Below are 24,538 nucleotides of genomic sequence, written 5' to 3'. Positions count from 1 at the left end.
TGACATTTACGGTGTTGGCCTTTTCCAGACTAGTCATCACCTCTTCCAGCTCACTCCTCTGTTTTCTTCAAAGCCTCGTGCTCTTGTAAAGCTGGAAGTATACACCTCTGTAACTCGGCATTCGCTTCTCGCTCCTTGTTCCAACATTCTCGCACCTTATTGTTAGATTCTTGCTCCTTCTTCCAACATTCTCGCTCCTTCACCAATCCCTGACGCAGGACTTCATAATCATGGCGGGCAGCTTGGAGTGCAGAAACCAATGCCTCTTTATCCTGGTTCAAGGATTCAGCTTCCCTTTGCTCCTCCTTTTCCTTTGCCACTGTTCCCGTGACAATTCTGCCGGTCACTCCGGTCTGCAGCACATCTCGGCGCCTTCCTGACGCATGTCCTGACAGCGCAGGTTCAAGTGGCTCGGTCACTTCCCCTGTGACTTGAGGAACAGTTTTCTTTTTCTTCTTTCTTTTTGGTTTATTAGCTCCAGAGATATCAGTGGTACTGGGCACACGCTCACTGGTATCAGCTTCCACATCTTGCTTGCACTCATAGGGCGTTGCTTGCTTTTGCAGCTGTTTGTCTTTGAAAATTTTGGGGCACACATCTTCCATGTGACCTACTTTATGACAGGCCCAGCATACTAAATTCATCTGTGGGTACGGCTCTCCTCCAGGGGCCACATACGAGTCATCATCATCATCATCATCATCATCGTATGGCCTGAAGGGACACTGTTTTTCATGATTATGTACATTACAAAACAAACATTTCACGTCGGCCATTTTTAGAAGCCCGGCAGGGACAATTTGCTAGCTGCAATTTCACTCACTTCAGCAACTTGCAAACATTTTGGTTTTCTGTTTGGGTTCAGGGTGCTATTGCATCCACACTTCGCACATTCTCTGTGTATGCTAGAAGCACAACTGATATACACAGTGGGACAGACTTCACTCATAGCATCTGTACTTTAGTTCAGCTGGGCGGCCATTTTAAACCCCCGCATTTATTTGCAAACCCACAGACTTTTTAGTGTCTGCCCGCATTCTCCACCATATGTGACAAACGCCCCTCTTTTGTAGTGCTGACGTCTGTCTGGGTTCTTCCCGACACAGTCTTCTAGGGTTAATTATACAACAAACAGGATCATGCAAAGTATTATGCTGCTTAACTCAGGCTTCTGCCTGCTTTATTTTCATCCAAGTAAGGTACTGCAGCTTTAACATGTGAAGGTTAGAGGTACTCAGATACTTTCATTCAGCAGTTCACGTATTTCAGTGTTACAATATTTCCCACACTGTTATTTCAAGAAATAAAACCAAAATCATATAAGCAAAATCCTATCCCTTTCAGGGATCTAACTACACATCAGAATCAGTCTCTCTAACAGCTGCTGGCCAACTAAACTGGTTCCCCAGCTTAAAACAATGCTCTCTCATTTAGGGTCACAAGATACAGCACAGTCTTTTAGCAACAGCAGTAACCATTTGTTTTGTCTTATCTGTTTGTGGTGTCCAGGCAAATCCTCTGGTACTGTGATACGTGGAGGGGCCGTCAACCCCGACACTGGAAACAGGGGAGCAGCGATACCCCCAGCCTCCAGGCTCTAAGGAGAGAGAGTCAAATGCAAAAACCTCTCTGCTCTAAGTACCTGTGCATGTGATTAGAAGAGCAGGTGAGGGAGAACTAGAGCCATTGTAATCTGTGGTCTGGATTTTCCATCCAGCTGCCTGAGTTAATGGGAAGATGTGGAACGGATCATTTTTAACTATTCCTGCACTTTCTGACCTAAAATGGGGCAGAAAGCTGCCTAAAATCTTTGGACTATGTCACAATATATATATATATATATATATATATATATATATATATATATATATATATATATCTTTGTTTCATATATATGTAATACGTTTCTCTTTACATTTTGTTCTACTTCCTGAATGCCTTATTCTACACATACATTATAAATATATATAGTGAAAGTGGTACATCAAACACACATATATACATATATACAGTGTTTGACAAACCTATACATTTGCGGGCGAGTGGATTTAACATCGTGGCGAGCTCCTATTGGCCCAAGCAGCCACGTGGGGTACCAGGTGGCGAGTAGATTTTTTTGTTCGGCGAGTAGATTTTTTGGTGATTTGTCGACCACTGCATATATATATATACATAACATTTAAACCCTCTGAAAGCTTATAGTAAAAGCCTTTATGTCATAATATATGAAAATGTTACATTGTAATAATCATTTCTATAATTTCATATTATATTTCACACCAACGGTTAACATGGAATGAATGAAGGGAATGGATTTAATCCTAGGGAATAGTATCCTTGGAAATGTTTCTAGCTAACAACATAGTAACATTGGTGGAAGTGGGGGCAGAACACAGTCAGGGATTAATGAATGTCGCAGGATTGCTGCCGGAGACAGACTGAGTGGAGGAGAATCAAGTAACAAAGTTACAGGGAGAAGAAACTGGAGACCAGACGTCAGGACAAAGAGGACCTCATCTCATGTGAAGGAGGAGGAGGATGGCGGTGTGGACAGAGCTTCTCAAATCCAAAAACCTTTTGCTGGTTGTCTCAATCCCCCTTCTTCTGCTTCCTCTTCCATTGCTGCTCCCCAGCAGTGTAAGTACCAAGGGGTACTGGGTCAAATATATGATGAGTTAAGAACTGACCTCATGATTGTGTCCATGCCCAAAATTGACAAGATTTGGCGAGCCCTCTATTTATTTAGCTGAAGATTAGCCCAGATATTATTTTTGAAGAAGGGAGAGAGTAGGCATTGCGCACGAGTGCCCAAATAATGATTGCATGTTCCCTAAAACAAAAAGCAAGTAGAATCCTGGCAGATAGTAGCTTTTCACTGACATATATATATATATATATATATATATATATATATATATATATATATATATATATATATATACACATATATATATATATATATATATACATATATATATATATAATTTTATATATATATATATAATTATATATATATATGTACACACACACACACTTTAAACTATGAAACACATAATTGGATACTGTATCAAATAGCAATAATACACAGTAATAATGGAAGGGTAAGTTGAACAGGCGTCAGTGGAAATACTCCCCACGCCTATGTAGTGAGACAAATAGAGACAGCCGGGGAGATGTATCAGTGCAGAGAACGTGTGCATAGAAGTTTGTTTTGCTCCATTGTCTGTTTGCATTTTTGTGTCAAATTTAAGAAAGTGTTTCTCACATTTGACGCAAAAATGTTGAGCAGAAAAGTTTACCCCACCTAAAACCTGGCGTATTCGGTGTGACGCAGATGCAAGATATAAATGTGACGCACGCAGAGTTTGATACGTCTCATTATAATCTGTGCATCGTGTTAACCCTCCCTCACTCCTCCTAATCACAAGCTGACATACACAGCACAAAACGTGAAGCAGAGACCTTCATGCATTGACGCATAGAGACGCAAGATGAAAATAACACAATTTGCTTCTATTTTGCTTCAAATTTCCCCTGATACATCCCTATAGGTGTGTGCTACTGACGTGACCGAGTAAGGACTCCGGTGACACACAGAAGGGGAATGTCAGTGCAGACAGACAGGAACAATAAGATGTAGTGGAGACCGCAGGCATCCTGGGAAGTAAAGATGGCGGAACGATAAGCGCAGCAAATCCAGGCTGCGTGGCACTAACTACATAACTATCTGCAAGAATCTTTTCCTTGCTCTGCCGCCCTGAAGCAGCCTTTCAGCATTAAGCACCTAATTGGCATCCAACCCGTATCAGCCCCCTTGTGAAGACAAAATACTGGACAGATGCAATATTTAAAAAATGTAATGAAATTTACATTTTGGGAAGCCACAGGCGACCCTCCCGAGTCAGTGCACCTAATAAGTGAAGAGCGGAGGAGATTATTGGCAGTAAGAATTCTTCATGACAGCAGGACATATGCTACCCCACAGATACCCAGCAAGCTCTAAGGAACTCCAAAAATTACCACATAATATATATATAGTATATAAGTGTCAATTGGAGTGCTAGTGGGCATGGCTAAATGTATACAACAACAAAACAAAGAAGCCCAAAGCTACATCCAATATGACAAAAATACATGAAATGCCTATATATCTCTTGAAAAAGGACCTGCTAATAGTTATGCCTTGGGGCTGGGACCCGCTGCGCCCGTTGGTGCGGGCGGCGGCGTGAGCTCAACTTACCATTCCGGTTTGAACTCACGATCGGGTCCCAGTCCCTCCTCACTTGTAACTTGCGACATACTGTGACGCGGCAGCCAGCAGGAGACACGAGAGAATGGTGTTCTCTTGCGGCAACGCGTCACATGGTACGCGAAGGGGCCAATCATAGACTGGCTCCCTTCAACGAATGGCAAGTGCTGTGAGCCCTGCTTTGTTTTGGTCCCCGCCCCCCTCCGTCATGGCCGCGCCCCCTCACGTCATGGCCGCGCCCCCCCCCCCCGACCCGTTTGCCACGCCCCCCCCCCCCCCCCCGCTCCGAGAAAAGTATCCTGTAGACCGCAGATCGCGGTACAGCGAGTTGCACGCGCCGCCGGCAAGCAAGCCAGCCGTGCGGACGCGTGCAACGGGACCTTAGCCTTAATGTGGCTCGCAGGCTTATAACGCTTTGGCCAAAGGGTTTAACTAAATGGCCCTTTTTCATGAGATATATAGGTATGTCACTGTGTATTTTTGTCACATTGGATGTAGCTTTGGGCTGCTTTGTTTTTTGTTGCATACATATGATAGCATTATAAAGCCCCACATGTTAATACTTGCACGGACGGTGATTAGACATTGTCGGAAATGTAATGAATTCTGTCTAAGGTCGTGATTAAAGTGGCTGCGCGCGCCACGAACAAAAGGCCGCACCTCTATGAGTCCGGTCATAGAGTGGGCGACTGCGCACGCGACCAAACGCGACCGCGTGCGCAATTCTCGGCCAGACAAATAATTTTGTCTTTGCCGCGTGACAGCCGGGTCACGTGGGTGGTTCAGCCAATGAGGGCGAACTGCTCACGTGATGTCACGGCCACGCCTCCTTGTCGCCAAGTACCTCAGTGCAGGTTTTGCGCGAGCAGCAGGTGTGCGTGACATCACGCACTCCGTCGCACGCTGCCACTATAATCGCGGCCTAAGAGTTGCTATAGCAATGACTATAGTTACATTGTATTTCTGTGCTATCTTACTTTCCATATCTAGAACCTCGGTTCCCTTGTCCTGTGTTCCCGCAGGAATCCTCCTGTGCCTATGTCCTCATAGTGACTGCTGTATATTGGGTCTCAGAGGCGGTGCCGCTCGGAGCTGCCGCGCTGGTTCCTGCCTTTCTCTTCCCGCTGTTTGGAGTTCTGAAGTCCAGTGAGGTTAGACCGGCTCTCTTCTTTTCCAGCTTCCACAGGTTCCTTAACCCGTTCGATGCCAGAACAGATCCTGCAGAAGGGTTGAAAGGCCCTGGTCCAGATGCACTAAGCTCCGTTAGGCTATTTAACCCTACGTTAAAGAGGCAAACCAAGCGGCTTTAAAAAGGAGATTAATATGAAATCATTATGATAATCTAGGACAGGGGTGCGCAAAGTGGGGGGCGGGAGAATTTCCAGGGGGGGCGCGGTGGCTACTGAGGTCCCGCGCTCTCCCCCAAAGCACTTAAATTAAGTGTCAGGGGGACCGCGCGAGGCCTCTGCCGCGTCTCCTACCTGATATACGGCGACGTGTCGCCATGGTAACCGGCGTAAAATGCCGCTGCGGTTTCACATGACCCTGCAACGTCATTTGACGTTAGAGCGTTGCAGGAAGGGGGGCGCGAGCCAGGAGGTGAGAATGCAGGGGGGGCTCAAGGTCAAAACTTTGCGCACCCCTGACCTAGGAAAGGTATGCATCTTTAAAAAGGCAGGTCAAGAGGCACTTAAAAAAATGTAATCTTTTTTTTTTTTGTTTTAATATATGCAGCCGATCGATCTCCTGAGATCAGTCAGCAAAGATCCCGCTACCCAGGGCTCACTAAATGGCTGCTTTCCAGTTTCAATCAATCCCTCAGGATGTGTAACTCAGCAGCTACAATGTATTCTTATGTTACTACGGTAACATTATCTATTGTTACCAGCGGCGGATATGAAAATCCACGTCCCCTAGGAACTTAGCCGTGGCGGCCGCCTCCTTGCTGCCGCCCTCCTTCTCCTTCTGAATCTCAGCATCAAATGACGCAGCGGGCGTCACCAAAGTGACGTCGCACGGCATCGTGTTGCCATGGCAATGAGACGCGGTGTTTTGTCACGTTGGTGACATCCGCAACATCATTTGACGTTGTGATTCGAAAGGAGGCGGCCGCCACGGCTAGATGCCTTCCCATCGAGCCCGATTGACCCGAGAGAGCGGAAAATGTATATGGGGGCGGACATTTTTGCCGCCTTTAGCCTGGGCCCAATGGGAAATCCGCCACTGATTGTTACAGTTTGCAGCTCAAACTGCTGGGAATATTAGCAACAAATTATCACAAACAGGAAAGAGTTACAAAGATCTTGCACTGCTGGAGAAGTGCTAAACCTGCTATAGAAATCAAAGGATGCTCAGTATATTAAAACTGATTAAAAATGGCATTAAGAGTTGAATTTAAAAAAAAATGTAGTAAGTATTATCTAATACTGCAGAACTGATTTGTTAAAGAAAACCGCACATCTATGCTAAAATAACATCCCCTCTCCCCTCATCCCTCCCAGAATAGGAACGTATATATCCTTCATTATCTTAAGAATAAGCTGAGTCGCAGAACATTGATCCTTGTTCCCGGCTAATTATTTGTCAGAAAGCGCTATCACATATTCGTGCGCGTGTATGAAACCTCTTCCTGACAGCCCGGGGCACAGTGCATTGGAGACCTCTCTGACATTGAAGAGGTGTTATTATTACCGTGATGGTTCTGTTAATCTCCCCGTGGGAGTGAGGAGTTTTAGCAAAGGCACAAACGTTGGATTTTCTGAGCAGTTGCGAGCACAGACATTTTCCATAATTGCTCCACGATGATTCATTTCATACATACTATAAAATAGAGCCGGAGTGAGTGCCCTCGCACATACATAGCACATGTTCTGCGTGTGTTTCGCTGGGTGGAAAGTATAACATCGCATTACGTTGCAGAGGTCTTACTTCCTCAGCGGGGCGTGAGACGGATGAAGGGAAACAAAGCAGCCTTTGAGATGCAGGCCACGGGTTTCAATCCCACCAGAGTATGAAGTTTTCCTTTATTAGAAATAGCCGCACGGAAAGCAGGAGGCTGGTGAATAAGGCCACCTCACTGGGGCAAAGGTGGCAGACTTCCCATGTGAATGTACATCACCAAGGTTACCGAAGAAGTCTTCCATTAGTCATTGGAGAAGGAGAACAAGACTCCAGCTCATTTCCATGCATGCACCGTGCTGCCCTTGTACATCCGACCACATCCACCTACAGACCACATCCACCTACAGACACCACATGCACCTACAGACACCCCATGTACCTACAGACACCCTATGTACCTACAGCCACCCCATCCACCTACAGACACCCCGTGTACCTACAGACACCCTATGTACCTACAGACACCCCATCCACCTACAGACACCACATGCACCTACAGACACCACATGCACCTACAGACATCACATGCACCTACAAACACCACATCCACCTACAAACCACATCCACCTACAGACACCACATCCACTTAGACATCACATGCACCTACAGACACCCCATGTACCTACAGACACCCCATCCACCTACAGACACCCCATTCACCTACAGACACCACATCCACCTACAGACACCACATGCACCTACCGAGACCACATGCACCTACCGACACCACATGCACCTACAGACATCACACCCACCTACAGACACCACATGCACCTACAGACACCACATGCACCTACAGACAACCCACCCACCTACAGACACCACATCCACCTACAGACACCACATCCACCTACAGACACCACATGCACCTACAGACACCACATGCACCTACCGACACCACATGCACCTACCGACATCACATGCACCTACAGACACCACATGCACCTACAGACACCACATGCACCTACAGACACCACATGCACCTACAGACACCACATGCACCTACAGACACCACATGCACCTACAGACAACCCACCCACCTACAGACACCACATCCACCTACAGACACCACATGCACCTACAGACACCACATGCACCTACAGACACCACATGCACCTACAGACACCACATGCACCTACAGACACCACGTGCACCTACCGACACCACGTGCACCTACAGACACCCCATCCACCTACAGACACCACATGCACCTACAGACACCACATGCACCTACCGATACCACATGCACCAACAGACACCACATGCACCTACAGACACCACATCCACCTACAGACACCACATCCACCTACAGACACCACATGCACCTACAGACACCACATCCACCTACAGACACCACATGCACCTACAGACACCATATCCACCTACAGACATCACATGCACCTACAGACACCACATGCACCTACAGACACCACATGCACCTACAGACACCAAATGCACCTACAGACACCACGTGCACCTACAGACACCCCATCCACCTACAGACACCCCATCCACCTACAGACACCCCATCCACCTACAGACACCACATCCACCTACAGACACCACATACATCTACAGACACCACATGCACCTACCGATACCACATCCACCTACAGACACCACATGCACCTACAGACACCACATCCACCTACAGACACCACATCCACCTACAGACACCATATCCACCTACAGACACCACATGCACCTACAGACACCACATGCACCTACAGACACCACATGCACCTACAGACACCAAATGCACCTACAGACACCACATGCACCTACAGACACCACATGCACCTACAGACACCACATGCACCTACAGACACCACATGCACCTACAGACACCACATGCACCTACAGACACCACATCCACCTACAGACACCACATCCACCTACAGACACCACATGCACCTACAGACACCACATGCACCTACAGACACCACATGCACCTACAGACACCACGCGCACCTACCGACACCACATGCACCTACAGACACCACGTGCACCTACAGACACCACGTGCACCTACAGACACCCCGTCCACCTACAGACACCCCATCCACCTACAGACACCCCATCCATCTACAGACACCCCATCCACCTACAGACACCCCATCCACCTACAGACACCACATGCATCTACAGACACCACATGCACCTACAGACACCACATGCACCTACAGACACCCCATACACCTACAGACACCACGTGCACCTACAGACACCACATGCACCTACAGACACCACATGCACTTACAGACACCACATGCACCTACAGACACCACATGCACCTACAGACACCACATGCACCTACAGACACCACGTGCACCTACCGACACCACGTGCACCTACAGACACCCCATCCACCTACAGACACCACATGCACCTACAGACACCACATGCACCTACCGATACCACATGCACCAACAGACACCACATGCACCTACAGACACCACATCCACCTACAGACACCACATCCACCTACAGACACCACATGCACCTACAGACACCACATCCACCTACAGACACCACATGCACCTACAGACACCATATCCACCTACAGACATCACATGCACCTACAGACACCACATGCACCTACAGACACCACATGCACCTACAGACACCAAATGCACCTACAGACACCACGTGCACCTACAGACACCCCATCCACCTACAGACACCCCATCCACCTACAGACACCCCATCCACCTACAGACACCACATCCACCTACAGACACCACATACATCTACAGACACCACATGCACCTACCGATACCACATCCACCTACAGACACCACATGCACCTACAGACACCACATCCACCTACAGACACCACATCCACCTACAGACACCATATCCACCTACAGACACCACATGCACCTACAGACACCACATGCACCTACAGACACCACATGCACCTACAGACACCAAATGCACCTACAGACACCACATGCACCTACAGACACCACATGCACCTACAGACACCACATGCACCTACAGACACCACATGCACCTACAGACACCACATGCACCTACAGACACCACATCCACCTACAGACACCACATCCACCTACAGACACCACATGCACCTACAGACACCACATGCACCTACAGACACCACATGCACCTACAGACACCACGCGCACCTACCGACACCACATGCACCTACAGACACCACGTGCACCTACAGACACCACGTGCACCTACAGACACCCCGTCCACCTACAGACACCCCATCCACCTACAGACACCCCATCCATCTACAGACACCCCATCCACCTACAGACACCCCATCCACCTACAGACACCACATGCATCTACAGACACCACATGCACCTACAGACACCACATGCACCTACAGACACCCCATACACCTACAGACACCACGTGCACCTACAGACACCACATGCACCTACAGACACCACATGCACTTACAGACACCACATGCACCTACAGACACCACATGCACCTACAGACACCACATGCACCTACAGACACCACGTGCACCTACCGACACCACGTGCACCTACAGACACCCCATCCACCTACAGACACCACATGCACCTACAGACACCACATGCACCTACCGATACCACATGCACCAACAGACACCACATGCACCTACAGACACCACATCCACCTACAGACACCACATCCACCTACAGACACCACATGCACCTACAGACACCACATCCACCTACAGACACCACATGCACCTACAGACACCATATCCACCTACAGACATCACATGCACCTACAGACACCACATGCACCTACAGACACCACATGCACCTACAGACACCAAATGCACCTACAGACACCACGTGCACCTACAGACACCCCATCCACCTACAGACACCCCATCCACCTACAGACACCCCATCCACCTACAGACACCACATCCACCTACAGACACCACATACATCTACAGACACCACATGCACCTACCGATACCACATCCACCTACAGACACCACATGCACCTACAGACACCACATCCACCTACAGACACCACATCCACCTACAGACACCATATCCACCTACAGACACCACATGCACCTACAGACACCACATGCACCTACAGACACCACATGCACCTACAGACACCAAATGCACCTACAGACACCACATGCACCTACAGACACCACATGCACCTACAGACACCACATGCACCTACAGACACCACATGCACCTACAGACACCACATGCACCTACAGACACCACATCCACCTACAGACACCACATCCACCTACAGACACCACATGCACCTACAGACACCACATGCACCTACAGACACCACATGCACCTACAGACACCACGCGCACCTACCGACACCACATGCACCTACAGACACCACGTGCACCTACAGACACCACGTGCACCTACAGACACCCCGTCCACCTACAGACACCCCATCCACCTACAGACACCCCATCCATCTACAGACACCCCATCCACCTACAGACACCCCATCCACCTACAGACACCACATGCATCTACAGACACCACATGCACCTACAGACACCACATGCACCTACAGACACCCCATACACCTACAGACACCACGTGCACCTACAGACACCACATGCACCTACAGACACCACATGCACCTACAGACACCACGTGCACCTACCGACACCACGTGCACCTACAGACACCCCATCCACCTACAGACACCACATGCACCTACAGACACCACATGCACCTACCGATACCACATGCACCAACAGACACCACATGCACCTACAGACACCACATCCACCTACAGACACCACATCCACCTACAGACACCACATGCACCTACAGACACCACATCCACCTACAGACACCACATGCACCTACAGACACCATATCCACCTACAGACATCACATGCACCTACAGACACCACATGCACCTACAGACACCACATGCACCTACAGACACCAAATGCACCTACAGACACCACGTGCACCTACAGACACCCCATCCACCTACAGACACCCCATCCACCTACAGACACCCCATCCACCTACAGACACCACATCCACCTACAGACACCACATACATCTACAGACACCACATGCACCTACCGATACCACATCCACCTACAGACACCACATGCACCTACAGACACCACATCCACCTACAGACACCACATCCACCTACAGACACCATATCCACCTACAGACACCACATGCACCTACAGACACCACATGCACCTACAGACACCACATGCACCTACAGACACCAAATGCACCTACAGACACCACATGCACCTACAGACACCACATGCACCTACAGACACCACATGCACCTACAGACACCACATGCACCTACAGACACCACATGCACCTACAGACACCACATCCACCTACAGACACCACATCCACCTACAGACACCACATGCACCTACAGACACCACATGCACCTACAGACACCACATGCACCTACAGACACCACGCGCACCTACCGACACCACATGCACCTACAGACACCACGTGCACCTACAGACACCACGTGCACCTACAGACACCCCGTCCACCTACAGACACCCCATCCACCTACAGACACCCCATCCATCTACAGACACCCCATCCACCTACAGACACCCCATCCACCTACAGACACCACATGCATCTACAGACACCACATGCACCTACAGACACCACATGCACCTACAGACACCCCATACACCTACAGACACCACGTGCACCTACAGACACCACATGCACCTACAGACACCACATGCACTTACAGACACCACATGCACCTACAGACACCACATGCACCTACAGACACCACATGCACCTACAGACACCACGTGCACCTACCGACACCACGTGCACCTACAGACACCCCATCCACCTACAGACACCACATGCACCTACAGACACCACATGCACCTACCGATACCACATGCACCAACAGACACCACATGCACCTACAGACACCACATCCACCTACAGACACCACATCCACCTACAGACACCACATGCACCTACAGACACCACATCCACCTACAGACACCACATGCACCTACAGACACCATATCCACCTACAGACATCACATGCACCTACAGACACCACATGCACCTACAGACACCACATGCACCTACAGACACCAAATGCACCTACAGACACCACGTGCACCTACAGACACCCCATCCACCTACAGACACCCCATCCACCTACAGACACCCCATCCACCTACAGACACCACATCCACCTACAGACACCACATACATCTACAGACACCACATGCACCTACCGATACCACATCCACCTACAGACACCACATGCACCTACAGACACCACATCCACCTACAGACACCACATCCACCTACAGACACCATATCCACCTACAGACACCACATGCACCTACAGACACCACATGCACCTACAGACACCACATGCACCTACAGACACCAAATGCACCTACAGACACCACATGCACCTACAGACACCACATGCACCTACAGACACCACATGCACCTACAGACACCACATGCACCTACAGACACCACATGCACCTACAGACACCACATCCACCTACAGACACCACATCCACCTACAGACACCACATGCACCTACAGACACCACATGCACCTACAGACACCACATGCACCTACAGACACCACATGCACCTACCGATACCACATCCACCTACAGACACCACATGCACCTACAGACACCACATCCACCTACAGACACCACATCCACCTACAGACACCATATCCACCTACAGACACCACATGCACCTACAGACACCACATGCACCTACAGACACCACATGCACCTACAGACACCAAATGCACCTACAGACACCACATGCACCTACAGACACCACATGCACCTACAGACACCACATGCACCTACAGACACCACATGCACCTACAGACACCACATGCACCTACAGACACCACATCCACCTACAGACACCACATCCACCTACAGACACCACATGCACCTACAGACACCACATGCACCTACAGACACCACATGCACCTACAGACACCACGCGCACCTACCGACACCACATGCACCTACAGACACCACGTGCACCTACAGACACCACGTGCACCTACAGACACCCCGTCCACCTACAGACACCCCATCCACCTACAGACACCCCATCCATCTACAGACACCCCATCCACCTACAGACACCCCATCCACCTACAGACACCACATGCATCTACAGACACCACATGCACCTACAGACACCACATGCACCTACAGACACCCCATACACCTACAGACACCACGTGCACCTACAGACACCACATGCACCTACAGACACCACATGCACTTACAGACACCACATGCACCTACAGACACCACATGCACCTACAGACACCACATGCACCTACAGACACCACGTGCACCTACCGACACCACGTGCACCTACAGACACCCCATCCACCTACAGACACCACATGCACCTACAGACACCACATGCACCTACCGATACCACATGCACCAACAGACACCACATGCACCTACAGACACCACATCCACCTACAGACACCACATCCACCTACAGACACCACATGCACCTACAGACACCACATCCACCTACAGACACCACATGCACCTACAGACACCATATCCACCTACAGACATCACATGCACCTACAGACACCACATGCACCTACAGACACCACATGCACCTACAGACACCAAATGCACCTACAGACACCACGTGCACCTACAGACACCCCATCCACCTACAGACACCCCATCCACCTACAGACACCCCATCCACCTACAGACACCACATCCACCTACAGACACCACATACATCTACAGACACCACATGCACCTACCGATACCACATCCACCTACAGACACCACATGCACCTACAGACACCACATCCACCTACAGACACCACATCCACCTACAGACACCATATCCACCTACAGACACCACATGCACCTACAGACACCACATGCACCTACAGACACCACATGCACCTACAGACACCAAATGCACCTACAGACACCACATGCACCTACAGACACCACATGCACCTACAGACACCACATGCACCTACAGACACCACATGCACCTACAGACACCACATGCACCTACAGACACCACATCCACCTACAGACACCACATCCACCTACAGACACCACATGCACCTACAGACACCACATGCACCTACAGACACCACATGCACCTACAGACACCACATGCACCTACAGACACCACGCGCACCTACCGACACCACATGCACCTACAGACACCACGTGCACCTACAGACACCACGTGCACCTACAGACACCCCGTCCACCTACAGACACCCCATCCACCTACAGACACCCCATCCATCTACAGACACCCCATCCACCTACAGACACCCCATCCACCTACAGACACCACATGCATCTACAGACACCACATGCACCTACAGACACCACATGCACCTACAGACACCCCATACACCTACAGACACCACGTGCACCTACAGACACCACATGCACCTACAGACACCACATGCACTTACAGACACCACATGCACCTACAGACACCACATGCACCTACAGACACCACATGCACCTACAGACACCACGTGCACCTACCGACACCACGTGCACCTACAGACACCCCATCCACCTACAGACACCACATGCACCTACAGACACCACATGCACCTACCGATACCACATGCACCAACAGACACCACATGCACCTACAGACACCACATCCACCTACCGATACCACATGCACCAACAGACACCACATGCACCTACAGACACCACATCCACCTACAGACACCACATCCACCTACAGACACCACATGCACCTACAGACACCACATCCACCTACAGACACCACATGCACCTACAGACACCACATGCACCTACAGACACCACATGCACCTACAGACACCAAATGCACCTACAGACACCACGTGCACCTACAGACACCCCATCCACCTACAGACACCCCATCCACCTACAGACACCCCATCCACCTACAGACACCACATCCACCTACAGACACCACATACATCTACAGACACCACATGCACCTACCGATACCACATCCACCTACAGACACCACATGCACCTACAGACACCACATGCACCTACAGACACCACATGCACCTACAGACACCAAATGCACCTACAGACACCACATGCACCTACAGACACCACATGCACCTACAGACACCACATGCACCTACAGACACCACATGCACCTACAGACACCACATGCACCTACAGACACCACATCCACCTACAGACACCACATCCACCTACAGACACCACATGCACCTACAGACACCACATGCACCTACAGACACCACATGCACCTACAGACACCACGCGCACCTACCGACACCACATGCACCTACAGACACCACGTGCACCTACAGACACCACGTGCACCTACAGACACCCCGTCCACCTACAGACACCCCATCCACCTACAGACACCCCATCCATCTACAGACACCCCATCCACCTACAGACACCCCATCCACCTACAGACACCACATGCATCTACAGACACCACATGCACCTACAGACACCACATGCACCTACAGACACCCCATACACCTACAGACACCACGTGCACCTACAGACACCACATGCACCTACAGACACCACATGCACTTACAGACACCACATGCACCTACAGACACCACATGCACCTACAGACACCACATGCACCTACAGACGCCACGTGCACCTACCGACACCACGTGCACCTACAGACACCCCATCCACCTACAGACACCACATGCACCTACAGACACCACATGCACCTACCGATACCACATGCACCAACAGACACCACATGCACCTACAGACACCACATCCACCTACCGATACCACATGCACCAACAGACACCACATGCACCTACAGACACCACATCCACCTACAGACACCACATCCACCTACAGACACCACATGCACCTACAGACACCACATCCACCTACAGACACCACATGCACCTACAGACACCACATGCACCTACAGACACCACATGCACCTACAGACACCAAATGCACCTACAGACACCACGTGCACCTACAGACACCCCATCCACCTACAGACACCCCATCCACCTACAGACACCCCATCCACCTACAGACACCACATCCACCTACAGACACCACATACATCTACAGACACCACATGCACCTACCGATACCACATCCACCTACAGACACCACATGCACCTACAGACACCACATCCACCTACAGACACCACATCCACCTACAGACACCATATCCACCTACAGACACCACATGCACCTACAGACACCACATGCACCTACAGACACCACATGCACCTACAGACACCAAATGCACCTACAGACACCACATGCACCTACAGACACCACATGCACCTACAGACACCACATGCACCTACAGACACCACATGCACCTACAGACACCACATGCACCTACAGACACCACATCCACCTACAGACACCACATCCACCTACAGACACCACATGCACCTACAGACACCACATGCACCTACAGACACCACATGCACCTACAGACACCACGCGCACCTACCGACACCACATGCACCTACAGACACCACGTGCACCTACAGACACCCCGTCCACCTACAGACACCCCATCCACCTACAGACACCCCATCCATCTACAGACACCCCATCCACCTACAGACACCCCATCCACCTACAGACACCACATGCATCTACAGACACCACATGCACCTACAGACACCACATGCACCTACAGACACCCCATACACCTACAGACACCACGTGCACCTACAGACACCACATGCACCTACAGACACCACATGCACTTACAGACACCACATGCACCTACAGACACCACATGCACCTACAGACACCACATGCACCTACAGACACCACGTGCACCTACCGACACCACGTGCACCTACAGACACCCCATCCACCTACAGACACCACATGCACCTACAGACACCACATGCACCTACCGATACCACATGCACCAACAGACACCACATGCACCTACAGACACCACATCCACCTACAGACACCACATCCACCTACAGACACCACATGCACCTACAGACACCACATCCACCTACAGACACCACATGCACCTACAGACACCATATCCACCTACAGACATCACATGCACCTACAGACACCACATGCACCTACAGACACCACATGCACCTACAGACACCAAATGCACCTACAGACACCACGTGCACCTACAGACACCCCATCCACCTACAGACACCCCATCCACCTACAGACACCCCATCCACCTACAGACACCACATCCACCTACAGACACCACATACATCTACAGACACCACATGCACCTACCGATACCACATCCACCTACAGACACCACATGCACCTACAGACACCACATCCACCTACAGACACCACATCCACCTACAGACACCATATCCACCTACAGACACCACATGCACCTACAGACACCACATGCACCTACAGACACCACATGCACCTACAGACACCAAATGCACCTACAGACACCACATGCACCTACAGACACCACATGCACCTACAGACACCACATGCACCTACAGACACCACATGCACCTACAGACACCACATGCACCTACAGACACCACATCCACCTACAGACACCACATCCACCTACAGACACCACATGCACCTACAGACACCACATGCACCTACAGACACCACATGCACCTACAGACACCACGCGCACCTACCGACACCACATGCACCTACAGACACCACGTGCACCTACAGACACCACGTGCACCTACAGACACCCCGTCCACCTACAGACACCCCATCCACCTACAGACACCCCATCCATCTACAGACACCCCATCCACCTACAGACACCCCATCCACCTACAGACACCACATGCATCTACAGACACCACATGCACCTACAGACACCACATGCACCTACAGACACCCCATACACCTACAGACACCACGTGCACCTACAGACACCACATGCACCTACAGACACCACATGCACTTACAGACACCACATGCACCTACAGACACCACATGCACCTACAGACACCACATGCACCTACAGACACCACGTGCACCTACCGACACCACGTGCACCTACAGACACCCCATCCACCTACAGACACCACATGCACCTACAGACACCACATGCACCTACCGATACCACATGCACCAACAGACACCACATGCACCTACAGACACCACATCCACCTACAGACACCACATCCACCTACAGACACCACATGCACCTACAGACACCACATCCACCTACAGACACCACATGCACCTACAGACACCATATCCACCTACAGACATCACATGCACCTACAGACACCACATGCACCTACAGACACCACATGCACCTACAGACACCAAATGCACCTACAGACACCACGTGCACCTACAGACACCCCATCCACCTACAGACACCCCATCCACCTACAGACACCCCATCCACCTACAGACACCACATCCACCTACAGACACCACATACATCTACAGACACCACATGCACCTACCGATACCACATCCACCTACAGACACCACATGCACCTACAGACACCACATCCACCTACAGACACCACATCCACCTACAGACACCATATCCACCTACAGACACCACATGCACCTACAGACACCACATGCACCTACAGACACCACATGCACCTACAGACACCAAATGCACCTACAGACACCACATGCACCTACAGACACCACATGCACCTACAGACACCACATGCACCTACAGACACCACATGCACCTACAGACACCACATGCACCTACAGACACCACATCCACCTACAGACACCACATCCACCTACAGACACCACATGCACCTACAGACACCACATGCACCTACAGACACCACATGCACCTACAGACACCACGCGCACCTACCGACACCACATGCACCTACAGACACCACGTGCACCTACAGACACCACGTGCACCTACAGACACCCCGTCCACCTACAGACACCCCATCCACCTACAGACACCCCATCCATCTACAGACACCCCATCCACCTACAGACACCCCATCCACCTACAGACACCACATGCATCTACAGACACCACATGCACCTACAGACACCACATGCACCTACAGACACCCCATACACCTACAGACACCACGTGCACCTACAGACACCACATGCACCTACAGACACCACATGCACTTACAGACACCACATGCACCTACAGACACCACATGCACCTACAGACACCACATGCACCTACAGACACCACGTGCACCTACCGACACCACGTGCACCTACAGACACCCCATCCACCTACAGACACCACATGCACCTACAGACACCACATGCACCTACCGATACCACATGCACCAACAGACACCACATGCACCTACAGACACCACATCCACCTACAGACACCACATCCACCTACAGACACCACATGCACCTACAGACACCACATCCACCTACAGACACCACATGCACCTACAGACACCATATCCACCTACAGACATCACATGCACCTACAGACACCACATGCACCTACAGACACCACATGCACCTACAGACACCAAATGCACCTACAGACACCACGTGCACCTACAGACACCCCATCCACCTACAGACACCCCATCCACCTACAGACACCCCATCCACCTACAGACACCACATCCACCTACAGACACCACATACATCTACAGACACCACATGCACCTACCGATACCACATCCACCTACAGACACCACATGCACCTACAGACACCACATCCACCTACAGACACCACATCCACCTACAGACACCATATCCACCTACAGACACCACATGCACCTACAGACACCACATGCACCTACAGACACCACATGCACCTACAGACACCAAATGCACCTACAGACACCACATGCACCTACAGACACCACATGCACCTACAGACACCACATGCACCTACAGACACCACATGCACCTACAGACACCACATGCACCTACAGACACCACATCCACCTACAGACACCACATCCACCTACAGACACCACATGCACCTACAGACACCACATGCACCTACAGACACCACATGCACCTACAGACACCACGCGCACCTACCGACACCACATGCACCTACAGACACCACGTGCACCTACAGACACCACGTGCACCTACAGACACCCCGTCCACCTACAGACACCCCATCCACCTACAGACACCCCATCCATCTACAGACACCCCATCCACCTACAGACACCCCATCCACCTACAGACACCACATGCATCTACAGACACCACATGCACCTACAGACACCACATGCACCTACAGACACCCCATACACCTACAGACACCACGTGCACCTACAGACACCACATGCACCTACAGACACCACATGCACTTACAGACACCACATGCACCTACAGACACCACATGCACCTACAGACACCACATGCACCTACAGACACCACGTGCACCTACCGACACCACGTGCACCTACAGACACCCCATCCACCTACAGACACCACATGCACCTACAGACACCACATGCACCTACCGATACCACATGCACCAACAGACACCACATGCACCTACAGACACCACATCCACCTACAGACACCACATCCACCTACAGACACCACATGCACCTACAGACACCACATCCACCTACAGACACCACATGCACCTACAGACACCATATCCACCTACAGACATCACATGCACCTACAGACACCACATGCACCTACAGACACCACATGCACCTACAGACACCAAATGCACCTACAGACACCACGTGCACCTACAGACACCCCATCCACCTACAGACACCCCATCCACCTACAGACACCCCATCCACCTACAGACACCACATCCACCTACAGACACCACATACATCTACAGACACCACATGCACCTACCGATACCACATCCACCTACAGACACCACATGCACCTACAGACACCACATCCACCTACAGACACCACATCCACCTACAGACACCATATCCACCTACAGACACCACATGCACCTACAGACACCACATGCACCTACAGACACCACATGCACCTACAGACACCAAATGCACCTACAGACACCACATGCACCTACAGACACCACATGCACCTACAGACACCACATGCACCTACAGACACCACATGCACCTACAGACACCACATGCACCTACAGACACCACATCCACCTACAGACACCACATCCACCTACAGACACCACATGCACCTACAGACACCACATGCACCTACAGACACCACATGCACCTACAGACACCACGCGCACCTACCGACACCACATGCACCTACAGACACCACGTGCACCTACAGACACCACGTGCACCTACAGACACCCCGTCCACCTACAGACACCCCATCCACCTACAGACACCCCATCCATCTACAGACACCCCATCCACCTACAGACACCCCATCCACCTACAGACACCACATGCATCTACAGACACCACATGCACCTACAGACACCACATGCACCTACAGACACCCCATACACCTACAGACACCACGTGCACCTACAGACACCACATGCACCTACAGACACCACATGCACTTACAGACACCACATGCACCTACAGACACCACATGCACCTACAGACACCACATGCACCTACAGACACCACGTGCACCTACCGACACCACGTGCACCTACAGACACCCCATCCACCTACAGACACCACATGCACCTACAGACACCACATGCACCTACCGATACCACATGCACCAACAGACACCACATGCACCTACAGACACCACATCCACCTACAGACACCACATCCACCTACAGACACCACATGCACTTACAGACACCACATGCACCTACAGACACCACATGCACCTACAGACACCACATGCACCTACAGACACCACATGTACCTACAGGCACCACATGCACCTACAGACACCACATGCACCTACAGACACCACATGCACCTACAGACACCACATCCACCTACAGGCACCATATCCACGTACAGACACCACATCCACCTACAGACACCACATCCACCTACAGACACCACATCCACCTACAGACACCCCATCCACCTACAGACACCACATGCACCTACAGACACCACGTGCACCTACAGACACCACATCCACCTACAGACACCCCATCCACCTACAGACACCACATGCACCTACAGACACCACATGCACCTACAGACACCACATGCACCTACAGACACCACAATCATAGCTAGATGTTCATCTCCATATGATATGTCAATGGTAGGAAGACTTTGGCCCAGAAACAGTTCATATGTCTGTGCTATTGCTGTACCATGGCTGTAATACAGTAAAGGTAGTTGGATCCCTTCATTGTTTATGTGTTATCTCTCAAACAAAATAATGTCCTTCAGGGGTTAAATGTGGAAGGGAGAGATAATCGTGGCTATTTCTTCACTTATATTTGTGCAATCAAACGAAGTTCCTTAATGCAGGGGTTCTCAACTCCAGTCCTCAAGTCCCCCAACAGGTCTGGTTTTACTGATATCCCTGCTGACTGAGCCACTGATTGAGCCAACTGTGCTGAAGCTGGTATGTCCTGAAAACCTGGCCTGTTGGGGGGTGTTGAGGACTGGAGTTGAGAACCCCCTGCCTTAATGCAAGGATTTGTCTTACTCCATCATAAAAAGGACAACCCATTCTTTAATTCCCCTGCTTTTAAATTGTTGTGGCTATTCCAGCAGTAACGGAGCTCACACAGCCATTGTTTCTTGATATACAGTAGGAACACACACGTCAGATTACACCCTTAGATACACATATGGCTTTGCATTCCATCTCAAGGAAGCAGAAAGTGCGCTGTACAGTACAGCATACAGTATGACCGAGTTTGATTGAGGACTTCTAGACCATGGGTGGTCAACTCCATTCCTCAATGGCCACCAACAGGTTAGGTTTTCAGGATATTCCTGCTTCAGCATAGGTGACTCAATCAGTCCCTGCTTGAAGGGGGGGGGAGGGCAGGAGGTGAGCACCCGTGAGTTAGGTTACCTAAAATAGTAACATGTTATTTTTCCTGAATTTAACTAAAATCCACTAAGCTAATTATATGCAAAACAGCGGCCGTTGTTTAACTCATTAGCATAGAATAGGGGCGCTCAACTCCTGTCCTCAAGCCCACCCCCCCCCCCCCCCAACAGGTCAGGTTTTCAAGATATCCCAGCTTCAGCACAGGTGGCTCAACCTCTGATTGAGCCACCTGTGCTGAAGTTGGGCTATGCTGAAAACCTGAACTCACGTGACCTGCCCGTCGCACCGACAAATCAGTTTCAACTGATTTCTTGCGCAACGCACGCCCCCTCCTGCTGTCGCGCCCGCGCAGTCTATGGGCGCGATCAATGCCTTATGGCAGGAGACAGGGACAATACAATGACATACCGGCAGGTCCGGTGATAGCTTTAACAGAGTATTAACTTGGGGCCTGTGATCTTG

The 24,538-nt window shown here is 50.7% G+C and overlaps 1 protein-coding gene across 4 annotated transcripts in view; it reads left to right on the top strand.

Moving 5' to 3' along the window:
- Positions 1–2,363: 2,363 nt before the first annotated feature.
- SLC13A4 (solute carrier family 13 member 4) overlaps positions 2,364–24,538 on the top strand; it is a 45,904-nt gene continuing 23,729 nt past the window's right edge. For 2 of the 4 annotated variants that reach the window (XM_075602581.1, XM_075602580.1), the window contains exons 1-2: positions 2,364–2,637; positions 5,272–5,400. In XM_075602581.1, the coding sequence (XP_075458696.1) occupies positions 2,539–2,637; positions 5,272–5,400 (228 nt within the window). In that variant the 5' untranslated portion in view covers positions 2,364–2,538. Of the gene's footprint in view, positions 2,638–5,239; positions 5,401–24,538 lie in introns of all 4 variants that reach the window. The other 2 variants (XM_075602584.1, XM_075602583.1) reach the window with 2 other exon arrangements.

This window comes from Ascaphus truei, chromosome 5 (assembly GCF_040206685.1).
Source record: "Ascaphus truei isolate aAscTru1 chromosome 5, aAscTru1.hap1, whole genome shotgun sequence".
In the NCBI taxonomy this organism is placed as follows: Eukaryota; Metazoa; Chordata; class Amphibia; order Anura; family Ascaphidae; genus Ascaphus; species Ascaphus truei.
This window is presented reverse-complemented; position numbering and strand designations above follow the sequence as displayed.